At 37.2% G+C, this 22,868-nt stretch overlaps 1 protein-coding gene across 1 annotated transcript; it reads right to left on the bottom strand.

The window, feature by feature from the left end:
* Positions 1–354: 354 nt before the first annotated feature.
* On the bottom strand, positions 355–15,116 carry LOC145780552 (uncharacterized). The gene is made up of 20 exons (XM_082592178.1): positions 15,017–15,116; positions 13,638–13,723; positions 13,092–13,203; positions 12,227–12,440; positions 11,782–11,935; positions 10,483–10,538; positions 9,919–9,982; positions 9,652–9,761; positions 9,352–9,433; positions 8,788–8,924; positions 8,143–8,253; positions 7,754–7,825; positions 7,165–7,300; positions 6,806–6,992; positions 6,000–6,163; positions 5,371–5,523; positions 4,682–4,843; positions 3,942–4,089; positions 3,090–3,155; positions 355–2,746 (listed from the first exon to the last, which is right to left on the bottom strand). The coding sequence occupies exons 1-20, from the start codon at positions 15,114–15,116 to the stop codon at positions 2,376–2,378; spliced, it is 2,685 nt and encodes an 894-aa protein (XP_082448304.1). The 3' UTR covers positions 355–2,375.
* Between the last annotated feature and the right edge of the window lie 7,752 nt (positions 15,117–22,868).

Raw genomic sequence — 22,868 nt, 5'->3', positions numbered from 1 at the left:
CAAACATGCTTAAAGAATTTAGCACTCGACTTAGAATATTTTATGTTGCATTGTCTCGTTTTTATGTAGATTTGTTTTCGAAAAGTGAGCTCTACTTTATAACCCAATGGAAAGTCTTCTCAATAGATTTAGACGCTACAATACTGACAGAGCAACCTTTTTTTTTACTTAAAGATGAAAACAGCACACACCTGGTCTTTGCTTGTGCTTTGGGTGAGAAGTAGTTTGTATTATGATTACAAATGATGCTGGTGATTTTAATTTAGTCGAACTTGACGCTTTGATGATTCCTGGTTAACTAGTGTGCTTTATCGCCACCTAACGTGTAAAATTACATGGCAGACCTTTAAACCTAGCAAGGAATTTATTTGAATATGGCAACATAAAGAAAGATTAGTATTCATACAAGTATAAAATATTCAATGCATTTTTAAATACGATATGCTTCAAGTGTTTAACATAAAAGTATAATAAAAACTTATGAATTAATAATTGTCATGAATAAACGAAAGACGAAAAATCCCAGTTACAACAAAGGTAGGCCTGTCGCCCTATAGTTATCATAGAAACGCACAAAAAAAATAAAAAAATTTTTGCACAAAATACACCAGAAAAATTTGTGGCAATGGCAGGAAACAAGGCAAATATATAATATTAAATTTCAAGCACAAAAAGTGGATATTAAGTAAGATAATAATAAATAAACTAAAAAAAACTTAAAAGACTAAATAAAAGATACATAAAAATATATATAGCCTAAACCAAACTCAAAGTAAATCGAAAGATAAAGAGTATATGAAAAAATATTTAGCAAACCGAACTAGAACAACTTAACCGAAAAAGATCACGGGAATCACAAGAGAGGCATAGATCAAACTGAATTTCAGTGAAAAAGTTTGAATGAAATGGCCACACAGCATATCTAGCGCGATGCTGTAATGAAATGTATGGCAAGTTGAGTATTGCAGTAATAGGAATCCAATTGCACGAGATACACTACTGTAAAAGCTACTGACATTGCTGTTTGGTTAATAGCAGAGAGGACATACAACAACAAACTTCGATAGTATAACACTTTGTCGAAAGAAGGAGGTCAATTAAAATGATATTTCGTAAAGTGACGCAAATATGATGTTGATTGCAAATTCCCTCATTACAGGCGACTCAATAAAGCTTCATTTTTACAAGTTTTAAAATATCGTTTCCGATGAATTAGAGCAGCGGTCGGCAACCTGCGGCTCTTTTATATTTGCGCTCTGTCTCACGTGATACTTTTTTGTACTAGTTCGTGTCACAATTAAACCATTGTGGGGCAATAATCAAAAACCGAGCAGTGGCGAAAAGGAGGTGCAACACTTTACCTTTGTAGCCAGTGTTGCCGATTGGTACTCTGGAGCACCAAAAAGTAAAAAATTTGGTACTATTGTGGTTGCGTTTTCGATTAACCGATTAGTTGTGTTTCCCAGTCATGTTAAGAGTTGACAGCTGTTGGAATGTAACTACAAATCAGTTTTACAGGGTGCGGCCGAATAACTCGAACAAAAGGCTTTCCTGTAAGCGCTAGGTTTTTTCTGTAAGCAGTCAATTAGATGGTGCGGCTCAAAGCAGGTTTTAGTTTGATGGAGACGAGACCAAATGGCTCTTTGAATGCTAAAGGTTGCCGACCCGTGAATTAGAGCGTCAAAACAACAACGGTCATGTAGGGTTACTGTGAAAAAGATGGCTTCCTATATCCTTGGTAGAAGGAGGGGCATAAAAGCTTAAATATTAATTAAACGTTTGTCGATTAAATGCTGTAGTTTAGTAACTACCACTATTCCAACAGCTTCTTTTTCCAGCCATCCAGTTTCAAACTGTGTGGCGTGTTCGCTCAACATTCCTTCAAAGTATCTTCACTGATTCACGCAAGCAATAACCGGCATATTTTGAACGTGAAGAGATGAGTTGAGTACTTGAGTGTAGCGAACGCCACAGCAAATCTGTATCCACACCGCCTTTGAGTTGTTTCACATTCAAATCATCCCTTAGAATTTCATTAACTGGAACAAATCTATCCAGTGCTTGCAAAGCTGTGTCGCGCAGACATGAATCCTGCATGGAAGCGGGCAAGACGAAGAGGGACTTTGTTACAAAAAATAATTTCAAAGATATTTACACAGATTCCAATCCACACCGTGAAAGGTTTTTAAAATACCAGCAAATCGTATTAGTCTTAAAACTAATGTCGTTATTGGTTTTCCGATCTTTCAACGCACAGTATATGAAACCATGCAAACCTTAAGGATATTTGTTGATGCCTCGTTACAACTAGCATTGCAAGAAAAGTTAAAGAAAACTTTAAATTAGAATCCACCGTAAACCGACTCTTACTGGTTTTAACCGGTTGCCACACTGCTGGTTTTTAAATGTGGTTCCAACCCTGGAACATGAATAGTCATCAAACGTTCCACTGATGGTTGCTTGAAAGTCACGGATGGTGAGGTGATCTCCGCTCCTGATTCCGTATTGTTGACTGGTCGGTTCCTTGCGCTCGACACATCGCTACCGATGAGACTCGGTCGCAATATAGCTGCGCTGAAGCGACGTTGTCGGCTCGAGTCGACCGACAAAGCGTTGATGGTGCTGCGGCGGTTGGAGTGCGCGATGAGCCGCGATGATGCTCGCCTGGCACGGAGAAGCTTTTCATCCTGGTGGATGGAGCTCTTCTTCGTTCTAACGGAGGAGCGTCGGCGCGGGTCTCTAGTCTCTAATAATGAAAGACATTTCATTAGGTTTCTCTAAACATACGTTACGATACGAGAAAAATATAACTACTTTTTAATTATTAAATATTAAAATAAAGTATGTCCCCGTGTCCGATTCAAACTGTAAATCTCGTCTGTTGGAGGAAGAACTGACGAGGCCAATGATATTGTAGGTAAAGTGACTATCTTTTTCCTCATCGCCTCTTTTTGAGGCGATGAGGAAAAAGATAATCTAAGAAAATAAATAAAAAATCTAAGATAATCTAAGAAAATCTATCAACTCAAATGAAGTCAACAACTGTCATACGACTATTCTAATCGAGTAAATATTTGGCAACAGCTTACCACGTGAAACGTTCGAAGCTTGTTTGAGATCAAAACTCTGAGGCTTACGATTCGTTTCATTTACACCTTTTTTTAAAAGAAAATTCGATGTAAACTCATCGCTTGCTTTAACGTTTTAACCTAAACTGGTGGTGGTGCATTTTTCGATCGAAAGTGCACCAGTGGCGTGTTAATCAAAAGTATAAATCAGTTGTTTAAGCGGCGTATCTACAAACTTTGCTACAAGTGGAAACTACCGACATGAATTGATGATTTTAAAAGATGCAATTTCTAAATATGGCCAGTAGGAAAATAAAGGCAACGAAGAAGATATCCAAGCCACGTAGGAAGCTCCATTGGTAAACATCCAGTTGATATCGTTATCAAAAAAGAGACATCATCTTTGCAGAGTCGGCTGATTGCAACAATGTCAACTCAATATTAAAATTTCAGATAATTTCACACTAAAAACGTCAATAACGACAAGCAAGACTTAAATGAATTGAGTAAGTGGTTTGACATAGAGCATTAAGTTGAAAAACTCGAAAGCAACTTTCCGAAATTAAGAAAAAGTAGCCGAAAGACGACATGTGGCCGAAAGACGACATGTAGCCAACGGTTGTAAGCAACAATCGATTGATTGACAGTAGCTTGTTACATAATAAGGATACGAATTTCGATATGAGTGCGACATCGTTAAGGATCTATTTCTAAGTTCAATGTTGCTGGGAGGTGCTTCGTACCTTGCGGGCATAAAATTCGCTCATGCAAAATGACCAAAACTATAATTTAGACCCGAATCAGAAATACTTTTTTTCAAATTCAAGCCCAAAACCGACAACTCTAGTTTACGAAACTTCAAGTCAATGATACCTTCTGGCTTCCTATCCTTGCCGCCGTCCATGATATTGTTCAAATCTTCAAGATCAGTACGTAGGTCGGTGGTGATCCCAGCCAGGCGGTCGGACCTCTCTTTGGTGTCTTGCTGGACGATGGCCAGGCAGTCCATGGTAACGTGGCCCTGAGAAAGATAGCTCGTTGGCATTTCAGTAGATCCAAAGTCAGCATAAGTTGCTTTTTGTACGCTATTACAACGTTCGGCGACGTTGAAACCGTGGCTCGGCAGTTGGTCGAATAATTTTGAGGAATTGATGCATATAGGGGGATTGGGATTTTAGGAATTAGGGAGTAAATGGGATTGGAGTTTGGGGGAGTATTTCTCCAAATGCTAATCTCCTAAATCCACCAATATACGAAAATTACAATTTTCGATATTCCCTTGTCATTTCATGAATCGTTGTTAGACTTGTCGCCGTTGAAACGATTTAAAACAGACCACTCTTGTTAGCACAGAATGTGACATTATCTACACACTACAGTTCCTTTGCAATCAACACTGCAACGTGCTGGTGTGAAGATGTGTGCTCTAACAATGGTACTGTCACCGGTAAGGAATTATGAGATCGCGATATCAAACCACACTTGGCGCGTTTTTTATCAATTGCGCGACACACAGGGTTCAATAGCTTCATGGAAGATAATTGCAAAGAAAGTATGATTCTAGAACATTAAAGCAAAGAGCTGTAGCCATAACTTGCTAAAAGGCTTCTTACGTCTTCGGCTAATTGTTTTTGAAGTGCAACGGCGTAATCCCATGCAACCTGCAGTTGTTCATCGATGTCCGTGAGAACATGACAGAGATTCTTTTGATGCAAGGTGTTGATTTCTATGTCAGCTTTTAGCTCTGCTGCATCGCCTGATATCTCATCCGTGTGCTGGAAGAGCAAAGCACGTGTCCGAAAAAGCAAAGGAAATAAAAAAAAAAAAACGATTATGCTTGTACCATCAAAAGTAGAAAACTACAGTTAATTGTACCACAGGAAACTATGGAATGAAGGAGGCTGTTTGGCTCCAGCTACGGAGCCATCAAGAATCCATTCCCAAAATCAGTTGGTTCTTATCCGCCCAGTTCGTTAACCGTCCGACTTTGCGCGCGAAAAAACGTCAAAGTCAAACAGCGTTAGTTCGGCTCTCGGAGTGTGCGCTTGAGTAACGCATTGAATGACCGCTCTTCATTCAGCGGTGCCTAGTGGATGGAATAATTCAAAAACAACATTTCAACGATCGGAAACTTCAGTCTGCCAATCTCGGTAACTAGGCCTGCGTCGTCAGTGGTTCAAAACTTCCACAAGCGTGCGAAAACTGGCTGGAATAACTCATCCGAGGCATTCTCAGTCCTAGAATAAAGATTCAAACCAACAACTTGAATTTGCTGTTTTACAAAGGCTTCCTCATTACCTACCTCAACCAACACTTCGTTCTCATGCATTATGGCCTCCAGCTTATGAGTGATGAAATACATTCCGGTCTCCAAAATGCTGCTCTGAGTGGAATGCTTTTCCAACTGATTGACACCTTCTTTTCGAAGGGATTTCATTTGAGATTTCATTTCTTCCTGTTGATAAGGATCAAGTTAAAAGTTTCAATGGGATTCGTTGGTTTAAACTAAAGCCATCTGAAATGCTTTTTAGGATGCAAATACCTATAGCGCAGATAAAAATCAGTAACACGATAAAAAACTTGCAGTTTTCTGTGCAATACTGTATGTTCTCTAGCATTTCGTATTTATTGTAGAATTTTTTTTTAATGGCTTGACGAGGGCTAATAATATAGCCGAAAACGTTTGCTATTTGGTTTCTTTCATCATGTTAAATGCTATGTTGAGTTCTGTCTGTATTGTAAAACAATTTTAGAAACTTAGTATTTCCATGATTACTTTTCAACAACGATCTACTTTTGCAGTGAAAAGTATGCTCGTACAGTTGAGCTCGTTTCGTATTCTGTTTACAAATCAACAACGAACTTGATTTTTACATTCATCTTAGTAACGTTAAATAACGAAAGTATAACAAAACCAGTTGGAAAGCTTACCATTGGTTTGTGAAGTTTGCCGATTAACATTTTGGCGCGATTCTTCTTCTGTATCAAAGTCATATGCTTGTTGGACATGGTGATCTCTTTCTGCTTCTGTTCCTGGAGTTCCTCATCTAATGTGTTGACTTCTTGTCTCAACTTGAAATATCCCGGTTGTTTCGCTAAAAACAAAAGTAGTACACCAAGATTGCTAAAGCAAATTTGCCACAAACCTTTCAATATCTAAGCAGCATCAATTCTTTTTCAGTTTAAAATAATCATCTATTTCAAAGGGTCTGTAAACGAAATTGATTTTCCGACAAAAAGAACAAAATTGGAGCACTAAAGTTTATACCTAAAGTAAGTGTTTGGACATGTTGGATAAAGTTGTTTTGGGCATGTTAAAAAGAGCAGCGGACGGATAAACCATTGCCGAGATGTACCAGTTCCTAGCACAAAGAAACCTGGATATCCCAGGAAGACCGAAACTGAGAACATAAAGGATGACAGGAAGCGGTGTCGGATGACCAACACAAGCTCCCTGGATCGTGATGAGCAGAAGCTGAGGATGTGCCTTGCTAGACCCCGTCCTACCCCGACATCCAGGAAATGATGTGGAAAACAGGAAGAAAAGTGCTACATTTTCACTCATACCCACCGATAGTTTTGAGAATTGCCTATTTTGATAACTGTTAGAAATGACCAAAACTAAACAAAGATTAGGTATCACAGATTTGTTTGTATGCAAATCTAACATAGTAACAGAAATGCCTTATCAAGGTCAAAAACAAACACAGCTTCTACAATCTACAACCCTTCCTTACAGTTGTAGAGTTCTAATAATCTGTTTTCTTCATTCTGTATGAGCTTCAAATTTTTTTCTATCTTCAAAAGCTCTTGTTCCGTGTAAGATTTGAAACCCGATAGTTTTACTTGAGTGTCATCCAGCTTCTCACGAAGCGTATCAACCAAGGATTTGTTGCTAACATTCTCACGAAGTAAGTGCAAACCCTGCAAATGCCAACGGATAAAATGACTTTCCGATTGTAATCTGACCATTGCAATTACATTGAACTTTAAAAGTTGTTTGTCTTCCCTCATGATCCTCATGAGCGTGCAGACACTGAATTACTGCAAAAAAAGGTGGATTTGCTAGCTGGCTTATTATTTTCTTAAGGCTTACCCTGTCAGTGAGTTTAATATGATCCGAAGCTGCGTTGTCAAGCTCTTCAGCTTTCTGACTCATATATTCCGCCTCTTCCTTCACAAATTCTTCCAAAGCATCTTCGGATTCATCTCGGAGCTTCTGTGTTTCGATCCTGGACATAAAGTGACCGCAAACGACATAAAAGGGTTAATATTGAAGAGTGACATAATCTTGAAGTTTAATTGCAAAACTCTTCAGCTAAATAAGGAGTTGTTCCATTGTGGCATGCAATCACGAGAAAAGTCTTTTTCTAGCCCAGCGCAACGCAAACTGTGGCAAACAAGCTGCCAATTAACTGATTTGTCTGCTGCATTACTTCATCATGGATTATGTTATTTCTTACTAGTTAGATTTTTAAACATTTTTCGATAACCTGCAAACCGCATCTGCGTCTCTCATCTAATGAATCTTTCTGTCGCCTTACATTTAATACGACCCAGAAAGCAAAGTCAGTCATTTTTACATTGATTCAACGTCTACAGACAGACGTTAAATCAATGTAAAATGGCGGATTTTGCTGCCTGAGGAAATACGTAATTAGCCTACTACTTTTTGTTAATTTTACCTGTCCTGCTTTTCCACTCCAAGTGTTTTCTTCTGTTCCTCGATCTGCTTCTGAAGCAGGAACTTGGCAACCCTGGCCACCAGTCAGTGATATGTTGTAAAGAATAAATTTTATGAGTGTTGCCAAGTTAATAAGCACCGTTCCCTGCAGCCCGGTTTGCTACTCAAGTTTTGGCTTGGTGGCTGATCGAGAAAATTTAACAGACCATATATTCCAATCACAGTTGTAATTTTTTGCACTTACAAATGAACAACACATTTTTAGAAATCGTTGTTCAAATTTAAGAAACGTTCAACGAAAGCAAAACATCGCAACTTAATGCACACATAGAATAATCACAATCAGTCTACAAGTTTTAACTGTTGGCTGATGGCCAGTGACATATATACCTGTGATGTTTCTTGGAACCTTCTATTTGTTCCATTTTTTTCTGATTCTTCTCTTGTGTCGACAAAAATTCATGACCTAACTTTGCCAATTCTTTCTTCAGCTCTGCATGGCTGGAATAAATTGCCAAATTAAATGAAGTTTTCCCTGCAATTTGTGAGCAAAATTTTCAAGAATCTAAATTAGGTAGTTAGCTTCAGCGGCCAGCATCAACAAAGCTTAAACTCAACACAGGATCTCTCTAAATTTTGAAGTGGATTTCACAAGGGAGACACAAAATTTAAGCAATTCTTATTCATCATGGATTATAAAAAAAATTAATAAACAATGTTATCTGCCTCTTGTAGTTAAGGAGAATCTATCGCTAGTCACAAAATCCAGACAGCAAATCAATCGTTTTTTACATTGATTCAACGTCTGCAGACGTTGAATCAATGCAGGCGTCTACAAAAGTTGAATCAATGTAAAAAACGGTTGATTTGCTATGGGAATGGATATACATACATTATACAATATCTTAATTTTCTTTGGTTTTCTAAGAAAATGGCAGATAAAAAGCAGAAATGAAACTTATCGAGCTAGTTTCAACCTGACATGGAAACTACAGGAACGCTAAAAACGGTATAGCAATAAAATAATGGGCCTACATCGTTGACAGTGCTTCCACTTTTTGGACAAGTTTCTTGAAAGTTTTTTTCAGCTTCTCTTGCTGAAGAAGAATTGTGGTTCTATCCTTCACAATCTCCTTGTTTTCGCTTTTAGCTTCGTCGGATTGCTTGCGTAGCTGTAGCACAAAACCACTAACTTACTCCTGAAACTCTATCTCAGCTTGCAAAATTCAATTTTCACAACGTCTGCAGCCGTTGAATTAATGTAAAAAGAAGCTATTTTGTTTCCCAGTATGCTATCGTTTACATCCAAACTTGGAGGCAATTTTGATTTTATTTCTCAATCGGTTGCTTAAAAATGTTACACCAGAAAGCTGAATTTACTCTAAAATGCTGGTTTTTACGAAAAGCAAATCACTTTCTTTTCATGATAAAGGATCTTGATAAACATAAACATCTTGCGAAGAAAATGAACAATTGGTTGAAAAACGTAGCAAAATTATGACCAGCAAGTCTAGAGCTCTTTACTTGCCATCTCATTTCAAGACACTTGCCCGCTTGTGGTAAGAATTGTTAAACAAACAAGGTTAAGACAAGACATACATTTTCCAGTGTCTCTTCCAATGCATTGACTTTTTCCATGTATTGCGTCGTCTCTTTTTCAATGTTGGCTTGAAGTCCCACGCTAGGAAAGAAGTGAATAATAAAATGCGAAATAAGAGGTACGTACAAACTACAGTGCAAGACGATCGTGTGAAAAAAATTGATCTAATTATAACTAAAAGTAACATAACTGAAACAAACCTACAAGAACGTCTCAACCATTTTCTTTTGCTTTTTGTGCCTATTCAAAAATATAAAATTATTTTTGAAATTAACTAGAAGTTCAGTAGAAAAATTTACCTTGCATCCCCAATTTCCGTAATGGTTTTTCGCTTTCGGTTAATTCTAGTAATTAACTTCTTGCCTTCCTTCTTGAGCAGAGGTATGGCGTTTTCCAATTCTGCAATTTCCTGCCAACAGCAATAATTGTTGTAGTCATTGCCTCCCAGTAATCAAAGGTTGTCTTTGTTAGGACACAACGAAACAGGCATATAACTCTTCATCCAAATGAAAATCCTTAAATGGAATGGAAATAAATGGACTTGAAAATCAGAAGAAACGCCTTACCTTTTTCATTCCGCATATCTTGCTCGCTTTTGACAAGGTGAGTTCCATGTAGGTGCGGTTGAGCCTGCAAGGAACACTGTGTTAGGGACTACCGCATGGAGCCACATATACGTCACAACCCAAATGCAACTTCACAATCACAGCAAGCTGTCTTAACTCCAAAGACAAGTTTTTGGTGACAATCTCACAACGATCTACGAATGTATGACAGCCAGCTCGGCATGTAAAATCTACACCATGTCACAGACCTAAATAGTTATTATTATATTTTTACTATTTATCAATGATATTGATGACAATATTTAAAAGTTTGGGTTATAAATAACCGTTCTCAATCTAATCTATGCTTACAGAACCAAATAATGTTGGCCTAGAATGGAAACATCGATGTGTTTATAACAAATGAAACAAACAGCAACCGAAGACGAATGTTATTCATTGTATCGAATGCAGTTCGTTTATCACTCTTGAATCAGTGAAACAATATTTAGCTGACAAGTTGATTCTGACATCCAAAGGTTATTTTTCGTGTTTCGATATGTTACGTTGAGTTAAAATTTATACCTTTTCTCTTCGGCGATTACTGCGTTGTGCTCCGCAAGGGCTTCTTCCACTTCTTTCTGTAAATATTCATGTTGGGATTTTATAAACTAGGCTTTGAACTCCGAGATATTGGGATTTTCAAGGATTTGGTTACTTTTTTGGTTTTCCAATTCCCGGATTTGAAAAACAGAGACATCCATTGTCACAATTTTGTTACTAAGGCAAAAATATTTCTGTAACAGTAATTATTTTTTAATTTGGAAGCATAAATTTGAATGAATCAGGCTGAACATCAAGTAAACGTAACGTAAATTAAAACAGGATAAATAGACTTGCCGAAAATTTTCATTCAACATAAAAAAAAAACATTTCAGGCTAAATAGAAATTCTTCGGTTATATGTGATAAGGAGGGAGGAAGGAAGTTTTCTTAGAAAGGCACTAGATCTAAAGGTGGATAGGAAGAGGAAACGCGGTCGTCCAAGAAGAACGTGGAAACAACAAGTGAAGGATGAGTTTAAAAAAGTCGGACTGAAGGAGGAAGATGCAAGGAACAGGGTGAAATGGAGAAAAGGGATTAAAACAATTGCTGCGCGGAAACAATCGGCCACCCCCACTAGTGGGGAACAAACCGACGATGGATTATGATGATGATGATGTAATGTTTCCCCAGATGGAGTTATAAATTTCACGTTTTCCAAGGTTCATGAAAATTTAGGAAATGAAAAACCCAAGTATACCAACACAAGTAGAAAACAAAACAATAATACTTCCGCAGACGGCAGACACAACTTGTCACGAAAATAGTAAATGTCAATTAGAAAAGATTGAAACTAAACACATTTTCAACGTTTGTTACATCGTTGGGATATCTAATTATCTATGAATCGCGCATTGATATGGACCACTTTGAATCTGATACAAAATAGAAATTAAGATAAATAGAAATAAATTTGAAGATAACTTTCAATCAGAATAAATCTGTGCCTGACAATTGCTTAAATAAGAAACCTAGAGATTGGCTAACTGTTAATGGCTCTTCTCAAGCTTTGGTCATTGTTACAGACTCAACTATGACGCATGGAGCACTTTTGTTTGAAGCTGCAAACATTCTATTTCTACAATAAAATTAACTTATGCACATTTGACAACACCAAGCTGTGGGGAAGCTGGTTCAGCAAGCTAGGCCTCATCAGCACAACCCTGACCACAGTGATGTCCATTACAATTTGCATTGTTTTTGTACGTGAAAACAATTTCTTAACATTAGGACTGGAGAGAATTCAAAATTATCATCAACATTAAAAAAAAACTGAACTTACAATCTCCTGGTTCAAATCTGTTCTGGTGGCGATAGCTTGTTGCCTTTCCTCGCCTATGTCTTCGGCCAACTCGAGCATACCGTCGTCGATCTCATCAATTTGATGTTGGAACTCGTGCAGCATTTGACGTGATTCATTCAACTTTATCTGTTGGCTGCAAAAGTCGCAACACTTTTCTTGGTAATGTTAATGCCCCATCTGCACATTGCTGAAGATCTCACAATCTTATCACAAAACACAAGCTGTGTTGAAATTGGAATGTACAAATGTTTTCTATACACATCATTTCAATTCTTTCAATAGCAGGCATTTTTATAAGTCCGAAACAAGATACCTGGCACCTTTTATCGCTTGTAATTGGTCTCATTAAAAAACATCTAAAAATAAAAATCTCAACTTAACAAAAAATTTATGTCAAATTGTTTCCTGCCATGCGCATACTTACGCGGATCTGTCTGAGATTCTCTTGTTTAACTGCACGACCGTTTCATCATATTCTCCTTGAATTGAGCGACATTGTGGTAGCAGTGCTGTGTTTTCAGCGGATAGCTTCTTATGTCTCTCTTCACACGAAACGACTTCACGTCTGAGATGAATGAACTGTTCTTTCAGTTCTCTAATGATCGAGTTGTTCGTATCTCGAGCAGCAAGCACAGCCGCTGAAATATATACGGTATGCTAAGATGCTCTAACAGAATAATTGAATAATAGCAGAATTAGCTTATATGTGTCATGGTGTTTGGAGACACTTTTTTGAAATTTATGCTAATACGAAATATAAAATGATTGAAAACCTGATAAACCATCCAAACAAAACACAATTTGAACAACTTTTTGGGTGTAGGCCTAATCCAAATGCCATATTTCTTTTCTCGCAAAACTCCTCTTAATTGTGGAAATGAGCAATATCTGTGACAATATGTTTCAGATAGAAATTAGAAAGTTGCTTTTCAGCTTAAAAGTTACGAAATTGCTGTGTTTGTAGTTTCCTGTTAAATTACACTGGGCATGCTAAATTGTAATGTAGCCTACATCTTGATGGTAAGCCATAGTTTGTGCATATGAAACAACAAGTCTCACTCACAATTTGGCAAGAACTCGTTTTTTCATTCTACAAAATATAATACAGTACAAAACCATATCTTCAATTGACATCAACCATAGACAAAAAGTAATAGCCTAGCCTAGTATTCTTAATCGTTTTAGTACGTACACGTTAGGTTCAGACGTAACCAAGAGACAACATCGACAATACAAAGCATGATGCAAAATTGATGTAAGATTTGCAAGTGTATGCTTAAGCAAATTACTTTTCATCTCATCAGCATATTGGATTGGAAGAATTTGGAAACACTTCCTTTTTCTGCACGACTTGATAGTTTGAAGTTCAAGGGCATCATGCACTTCATCTCTCTGCTTTGCCTGTTTGCATATTATTAAATATGACATATGATATATTTACAAAACAAAACTAATAATTAAATAGAAAAGTAATAATATTTTTCATTGTAAAGCTATTATTATAAAATTGCACATTAATTACAAATAGTCAATGTCAAATTTTAGGCTCGTGCAAACAGCAATAACTTAAGTTTTATACAATAGCAGGCTACTAATTTTTTATATGATAATAAAAACTGAATTTTTTATGCCCACAATAAAATAAAAATAAAACTGCCTTTTCTTGCTTATTTCCTGTGGCATTATTTTTGGCTGCTAAAGATAGTCGGCGAGAGTTTATTGACCATCCAAGAAACATGAGTTTCTTATAAATTCAATATATCAAATATCATGCAAATAGTAAATCTGGCAAGGTTTTGAAATGATGCATGAAATAATATTCTTACAAAACCCACCAGCAAAGCAATTTCATTGGCCAAATATTCGTATTGTTTCCATAGCTTTTGATTATCTGATTCATCTCTTTTCTTGGTTTGTAAAGCTAAAATTCAAAAATGGACACAGTAATGAAAAATATTTTATGTCCATTTGCCTTGGCCTTAAATGTTCTTTGCCAATCGCTCAGTATCAGCAATATAGAACAAATAAATGACCTGGTCATGTGAGGAACCAACAAAACACTTTGTGAAATTTTTGTCTTGACAACTGACTTTTGATCAAAATGTGGTTACATGCTGATAGGAATTACTTAGCATCCAAGTGTGGCATGTGTACTGTAGGTTGCCAACTCCTGCTTTAAGTCATGTCAGCTCTGTTTCAAAACTTGAACAAATACAAAATACCATACAGGAATATTATCAACTTAGAAGGGTTAATCAACAAGAAAATTAAATATTTTTTGTAAATATTTAGTGATTTTAAGCTATAACAACCAAACAAATATCGAACTATAGCAAAAAGTAGTAAACACATTTTCACTACCACAATAGGTCACAGAGTAAGCCTACTTGATTAACAACATTACTTAAGTGATGTGATGTCACAAATTAGTGATGAATGTTCTTTACAATGATCTTGAAAATGATGTGAGCTTTCAATATACATTTATAGCAAGCAGTGCAGATAAGTAATAACTACGCTACAGCACAAATTACAAAAGAGTTTCAATTGAAAATTATAATAACACATAATCGCTATAAAGAAATGTTTTTTTCCTCAGGAAGCCTAATATGACATTGTATGATGTATTTCGATGTTCAATGAATTTAACTTTTCAAATATTTTATAGAAGTATCGTAGCTGTATAATCTATGTATGTATTTGCGACAATTTTTTGAAAATTGTATTTGTTAACTTAAACGATTACCTTTTTCTATTTCATTAGATATTTTCATACTTTTAAGCGTGTATAAAATTTGGTGGTATTGTTGTTTGTATTAAAATTACAATATAGCCCATTTTGTGACTGCCGTTTTAATTCCAAAATGCGCCCAAACACCACTGTCATTCTGACGATATACTTCTGCGCAATTCACCTAATAACAACGCATAAAAAATGGACGAAAAATTATGTGATGACAGAAACAACACATGGACCCTAATAAAAGCACTTCTCATTGACATATTTAATTTTATATATATATACTGCTTGAAAATCAGGATATCATATTTTATTTTTATAAAAAACAATTTTTTTCTAAAAATGTAATTTAACTGTCAATTGCAAAATATTTACAAATTTGTGAAGTCGATGCAATTACATCGATGGTCGTAAGTATGCACATGGACCCTATATTAAATGATTAAACATTAATAAATACCCTATTTATCTCACCTAATTGCTTTAGTTTGTTCAACACAGCTTCAACACTTACACTGATAGAATCTTCAGCCTTCTGTGTACAAGTACATTTTAAGCCACATTCTTTTTTCATGCTCAAGTTTTTGTAACAAACCTATAAAAGTTAAGTGTAAAACAATACTTTAAATTTATTTAATTGAGTAAGCCCAACATAAACTAATGATTAATGGGAGCTGGTATACAAGTCCTCCCCCCCCCTTGGTAACTCATGACAAAGACAGGACTCAACCAAACATATAGGGTGAAACTACTTTACCTTTGCTTTACTGTTCACACACTTCAATCCACATGTTTTGGTCAATTCCTCTTTGTCATATGGGCTGCCAATGGGAGGGGGACTTGTATACCAGCTCCAATTAATGAAACAGCCTAACAGACACTTTTAAGAAATACAATTTTGTGAAGATAATATTTTAAACAGCCTAACTTGACTAGGCCTAGATGGAAGACTAGAAAGCAAGGTGAAACAAAAATGTTTCAGTCAATAAAAAATGCTCTCTGTCATCTGTAACATAATATAGTACAGAACACAAGGTTCATGTACAGTACAGAACATAAAGTTCAGGACATTGACATGTCCGTTCGGTGTCCAGCAAAGGGCGTATTTGAATGTTGTAAACTTTTGTACAGTTGAATTGATAGCTATAAGTTTTTTTAAAGCTAAGGTTTCAATCATAACCTTAACTATATTATCTTTAATTTATAAAAAAAATTATCTGCCCTCTTAGGAGCCTTTTACAATCATAACTGTATGGTCGTGTCTTGTCAGTATGGGAACTTGTACCACTTTTGCAGTATATACATCATCATCATCCGTTCAGTCGTTTACGACTCTCGGTCACTTTATACGCCATCTTTCTCCACATCTCTCGATCCCACGCAGCCTCCTTCAATTCATGCACTCCCATACCACTGTCATTTACAATCGTGTCAAGCCATCTTGTTTTTGGGCGCCCCCTTCCTCCGCTCACCAAACCAAGCATGATGTCTTTTTCCATTGATTTGCTTCTCATTATGTGGCCAAAATATGAAAGTTTCTGCCTGACGATTCTAGCTTCTAGGGATATGTCCGAGTTTAATTTGTTCAAGAATTTTCTCATCTGTTATTTTGGCTGTCCAAGGAACACGCAGTAACCTTCTCCAACACCACAATTCAAATGCGTCAATCTTTCTTCTGTCTGTTTTGTTCATTGTCCATGTTTCGCATCCGTAAGTTGCAATTGGGAATATTATAGTTTTGATCAGCTTCTTTTTTGTTTCTAATTTTATATCCTTGCTCTTCATCATCATCATTCCAAATGCTATTCATTCCAACAAATGCATTTCTTCCCAGCGCCATTCTTCTCCTTATCTCTGGTGAGTTATTAGAATCCCAGCTTATTTTTGAGCCTAAAAATATGAATTCATTCACTGTTTCAATTTCTTGATTTTCGATCTTGATGTTTATGTTATCTGCTTTACCAGTTGTTATAATTTTTGTTTTTTTGATGTTGAGTTTCAATCCAGCCCTTTCACTTTTTTTTCACTTTGATGATTAAGTCTTCAAGATCTTGTGCGTTCTCGGCCAAAAGGGTAGTGTCATCTGCATATCTCAAGTTGTTTATAATTCTGCCACCGATTTTCACTCCTATATTGGAATTATTCAACCCTGCTCTCCTCATGACCATTTCCGTGTACATATTAAATAGAGAAGGAGATAAAATGCACCCTTGGCGTGATCCTTTTTCAATTTTAAACCAAGCTGTATTTCCGTATGCTGTTCGAACTGTAGCTTCTTGATTTATATGTTTTTATCTTTCCGAGCTTGTCTTTGGAATTCAGCATTTAGCTTTTTGAATTGTATTCTGTTTTGCTTTCCTTCTATGTTCTGCTATTTTAATTGTTACAGGGGAAATCCATTGAGCAGATTTGGATGTCTTTTTACTCGGTACATTATTTGCAGCTGCGTCCAAGATCTTTTCCTTTATATTGTCCCATATCATATCAGCTTGCTTATTTTCAGTGTTAAGAAATTTCAAACTGTTTTCAACTTCGGCTATATAATTTGGTCCAATCTGTTCTGTGTCATATATCATGTTTCTTTTTTCTTGTTTTGTACCGGCGTTGCAAAATCGTACTTTTAGTTTGGTTACTAGCAACTGGTGATCTGTTCCACAGTCAGCTCCCGGATATGTCTTTGTCGCCAGAGTGGAGCTTAACCATTTTTGTTGGCATAAAATATAATCAATTTGATTTCTGTATTGTCCGTTTGGTGAAGTCCAAGTGTATAATCTTCTTTTAGGTTGTTTAAACACAGTGTTGTACGTTGACGCCGTCAATTTGACGGCGTCATTTGACGGCGTCAACTTTTTGTTGACGCTGAGGCTAGCGCCGTCAAATTATTTTTCAGTTGACGGAAGTGATAGCGCCGTCAACTATTTTGCCGATTTTAAGCGTCAAGCGCTAAGCGTCATTTTTTGTTTTCATGGAAAATCTCATTTCACAATAAGAGTTTTACAATGTATTCTGGCCAGCGCGACTCATCTGAATTACCGGCTTTTGCGTTGGTTGGAATGGCTCCCTGGAATACATGCGGAAGAACTTCGCCAAATGGTGATCACCCATGTATTGAGAACGAGGGATCAGAGACAGAAAGCGAAAAATCCATGAATGGCATCGCGGACGTTGAATATAGCCTACTTTATTTCAAGAGCTCTATGCCCCTGAAAAGAGCGATGTTGGTGCAGTGGACCTCGTTAAAAGATTTATACATGCTAAACTATCACAGCACGCTTGGAGCAGTGATACCTTTCCAACTAAACGTTTTCAACTTGTTTTTGAAATACAACACACCAATACCAACCAGCGCTGCTGTGGAACGCATGTTTTCACTTGGAAAGGACAATATGCGCAGGGGCGCCAGAAGCGGGGGGGAGCAGGGGGAGCGAATGCCCCCCTGCCCTCAAATTTCTGTGGATGGGGAGGGAAGAGGGGGCAATGGTGCCCTTTTAAGGTCATGTAAGCTACTGCACACTTTGCATTATAACAATTTATGCTATTCGCTATTAGCCTAATTATAATGTTCTATTTTTGCCTCAAAATAATATTCACGACACAAAATTCTCCATCACAGTAAGTTATATTACATCATTATAAAATAGCATTATGCCCTTCCGTGCCATTGTTCTTTGTATAGCGGACACTTGTATCATTACTCGACAATGAGCTGATAGATGAGCATTATCGCTATATCTTATCTTAAAACTTACAAAAAAGATTGGCCTTTCAGCAACAAAAGTGCCCTTTTTTCATACTCCTGCCCATCCAGTCAAAAATCGCTCCGGCGCCCCTGAATATGCGTTTCAAACGCAGCAGATTGTCAGACAAACGTTTTAAAATGCTTGTTTTTCTGCAAGGAAATAACTAATAGGCTGAGCAGCTAATTACAATACAGTCTCAAAACATAATACCTGCTCTTTATTTATAGCTATTGTTAGGCTGAACTTGGTTGAAATATTTCCGTTTTATGAGACGCTGGCAAAAAATAGCGCTAGAAATTAGCGCTGACGCCGTCAATTTCTTTAAGAGCTTACGCAGTCCTTTACGCCGTAAAGTTTTTAGGCAATTTGCGCTGACGCCATCAAATTATTTCAATGACGCGTACAACACTGTTTAAACATAGTGTTGGTTATTGAAAGTTGATGTTCTTGGCAAAATTGAAATAATCTTTCTCCCGATTCGTTTCGGTGACCCAAACCAAACCCGCCAGTAATTCCCGGTTCTAATGTACTTCCAATCTTAGCGTTGAAGTCTCCTATAATGTATATAATATCTTTTGTAGGTGTTTGCTTCAAAGTATTATGTAGATCCTCATAGAAGTTATCTAAATCTTGTTCTAGAGCATCTGCTGTGGGAGCATATACCTGGCTGATTGTAACACTGTAAGGTTTTCCTCGAATTCGTATGGTCATTATTCTGTCACTGAATACCTGATAGTTTTCGATGCATTTCGACACTTTTTTCGTTGTAATAAACCCAACCCCTCTTCGTCTTGTTGTATCATTGTCTGAGTAATAAACAATGTGTTCATCAGAGTTGAAAAAAACCGTTGCTAATCCAATGCACTTCGCTTAACCCAAGGATGATAATATTGAGTCGATTCGTTTTTTATGATATATGATATACGCAGTATATACGCAACTCGCATATTTCGAACATGCACTATTCATGACAAACAAACCATTGAATGATTGATTGAAGAAAAACTTCCCTACTGTCGTCTGTTTTTGCAGTTGATGACTGGCGTTTAAATAAGGCAGTGGCTATTTGACCGGCTCCGGTCTTTGAATCTGAAACACTATTTGACCGGTCATGACGTCACTACATAAGCACTTTTTTCTTTCAAAGCAAAAGACGATAAGCGCGTTAAGTTTTAAATTCAACACGTCTTCTTCAACTGAGTCCGTGGCGTATACGTAACGTCTCGGGCTGCCATTCTAGAGGGAATGAGTTCGATACTATCCGGAAGCGTCCTTTTTTTTTTTTTTTTTTTAACTACAAAAGGATACAAACTGATATCAATGAATCAACAGGTGAATAAAAAAGTTTCAAAACGAATTAAAAAAGTTTTTTCTAGTCTTTATTTTTAACAAATTCCTTTCATTTCTTATCACAAATTCTCTGAAAAAATCACTCCTTCTAATAGGCTGTAAGATTACGTTTCGCTGAAGTCCGAAGTTAAAAATTAAATCCAGTGTCATTGTCGCACAACAATCAGTCAAGTTTCAAATCATCATCTCAACCGACCCTTCAAGACAACTTTCCACTTTCACTTTACTACGCTGAAGAGGTCGGGAGATCGAAGCACTGGCCTTTGTCCGTAGTTGCTTTTCATAATGTCTTTTTAGACATTCTTTTTGGGTCAATAATGTCTTTTTAGATATTACTTTTAAAGAAATAAAAAGGAGTCAAAAGGCATGTAAATTTCACTCTGTGTGGAGCTACATGTACTTGAGAGGTTAACTGTTATTCTTTTATTCACAAATTAAAAAAACTTAACTTTATTACTCACATTTGGAAAGATTTAAAAAAATAGGCTGTAGGCTACTCAAATTAAAAATTGACGACAAAAATGCACTTTGGGTTAAAATTTAGTTAAATGAAAAAAAAAAAAGAACGCTTCCGGATAGTATCGAACTCTTTCCCTCTAGAATGGCAGCCCGAGACGTTACGTATACGCCACGGACTCAGTTGAAGATAACGTGTTGAATTTAAAACTTAATGCGCTTATCGTCTTTTGCTTTGAAAGAAAAAAGTGCTTATGTAGTGACGTCATGACCGGTCAAATAGTGTTTCAGATTCAAAGACCGGAGCCGGTCAAATAGCCACTGCCTTTAAATAACCACCGTCATTCTGGCAAAATAATTTTTCCGCTTTCCGTCTAAAAAAGTTATCCCTGAATAAGTGCGAGGCACAAAATGCGACATGACATATAGGTTCGAAAAATCTTAAATAAAACTCTAATCCACAACATGTGCCACTTAAATTTTACAGGGTGTAAACGCCAAGTGTAGACAAACAAAAATTGTCATAAATAAAAACAAAATTAGTCATAAAAAGAAGGATTCAGTGGTCCCCTGGGTTGATAGGAGTCTAGGAGACAGCGGGTTGACACTACAGCAAGATGGGGCAACCTCTCATACCGCGAAGTTGGTCCAGAGCTTCTGCAAGGACAATTTCAAGGGATTCTGGTCAAAGGAACTCTGGCCTCCATCTTCGCCAGATTTGAATCCTACCGTATGGACTTTGGTGTCTGGTCACTATTGGAGCAGAAGGCCTGTGTAATCTTCCACAAAAATACTGATGCACTTAAACGAGCTTTGCTCAAATGCTGAGATGAAATAGATGCTAAAACTTTGCGTGCAACATGTGCCCAAGTTCCAAATAGACTCAGACGTTTAATTCATGCCAAAGGTGGATATTTTGAATAAATGGCGATGGATATTAATCAGTGTGTCTTTGTTTTATTATTTAGCCCTCATTTAATGAAATCTATTCGATATTGACTTATTTATGACAATTTTTGTTTGTCTACACTTGGCGTTTACACCCGTACATGCATTAGATTCAGTATTAAATTACCTTTCCACGGATGTGCACCAATAGGATGGCATTTGGAAGGAACTCCCACAGGGGCGCCGGAACGATTTTTGACTGGGGGGGCAAGATTACGAAAAAAGGGCACTTTTGTTTAGTAAAAGGCCAATTTCTTTTCAAGTTTTAAGATAAGATATAGCGATAATGCTAATCTATCAGCTCACTATGTATTGAGTAATGATAGCCTACAAGTGTCCGGTATACAAAGAAGGGCATCACGCTATGTTATAATGATGTAACCTACTGCCAAGCCTTAAAGCAGCCGGCGGCCATGGCCGCTAAGTAGTGCTTGAATGACCGCCAGTGCTACCTCCTCAATCGGCCAAGTTTGGCCACCGGTCTCTTCTAGCCAATTATTTAATTTCGCAATAGAATGATCGTGGATTAACTGTCGAAAATATGTAGCATCAAAGAGTGACGCAAAATTAAGTCAGCGCGTCATAATCGCCATTGTTGCATTGTGCGGGAATATTTGTTATTCTTCTCTCGTGTTGTCGCTATATGTCAGGCCTGTCAGGGCATCCGTTGGTTAGCCACTGCCTGGTGTCGTCATCGATGGAAACTAGGCCTTCCATACCATGAGGTGGTCTGTATAGCCGGCAATCCTTGATAATGTGGGCTGCCGTCTGCATTTCACCACACTTATTGATGGAATATATTCATCTGCGATCACCAGCGCTGTAAGTCTTGTTTGTAATTTCCGACGTTTATTTTAACAAAGTCTTAATCCGAAGTGCTAATTTACATCGGCTGGCAATATTGTCGTTTTTATGTCGATTCGATGTTGTCGGACATTGAATCGTTGTTAAAAAGGAGAACTAGGTTAGTTGACATCTGAGGAAAAAACATTTTTTGTTCATATTTTGCAAAAATTATGCTTCTTTTAGTACCGGTAATGTCCTTCACATCATTGAAATACTTATTTTATTACCTTGCCGTCATCGTCAACACATGTCGAACGTTGTTTTTCGTTGCTAAAAAGAATTCTAGGGGAATGGCGAACTTCTTTAAAATCAGCCACATTGGAGACACTTGTGCGAGTGTCGTTAGATGGTCCCGCAGTACTGGATTACAATCCCCCGATAAAGCAGTTATTGCGTGGTGCAACGATTCTATTGTAGGACGTCGCCCAGGCCCAGACTTCAACAACGCTAAGTGATGATTTTAGCATTGTTGCAAGTTTAATTCTATTTACTTGTGCTATCGTTATTTTGTATTTTGGCCTCCAAGCACGTAGATTTGGCCGCCGAGAAGGAGCTCCCGGTAGGCCACGATGGCTGCCAAAAAACGAGTTTTAAGGCCTCTTACCTTTGTTGCAAAATTTTGTGCCGTAAATATTATTTTGAGGAAAAAATGAAAGAATATAATTTAGCTAAAAGCGAATAGCAGAAATTGTTATATTGCAAAATGTGCAGTAACTTACATGACTTTAAAAGGGCACCATTGCCCCCCCTGCCCCTCCATCTGCAGAAAAATTGAGGGCAGGGGGGCATCCGCCCCCCTGCCCCCCCGCTTCCGGCGCCCCTGAACTCCCAGCAGAACGCTTCAAAGATGGAGGATATGTTTACGATAAACATTAAAATAATAAGATTTTTGCAGAATTGACACCTTTTCAAACATCTTCGAATAAAACTATAATCCGCAATACGTGCCACTTAAATTTTACGTGCATCGGATTCAGTATTAAATT

Source organism: Aplidium turbinatum, chromosome 12 (genome assembly GCF_918807975.1).
Source record: "Aplidium turbinatum chromosome 12, kaAplTurb1.1, whole genome shotgun sequence".
Lineage (NCBI taxonomy): Eukaryota > Metazoa > Chordata > Ascidiacea > Aplousobranchia > Polyclinidae > Aplidium > Aplidium turbinatum.
The sequence above is the reverse complement of the archived record's forward strand: the minus strand, read 5'-3'. Positions and strand labels throughout refer to the sequence as shown.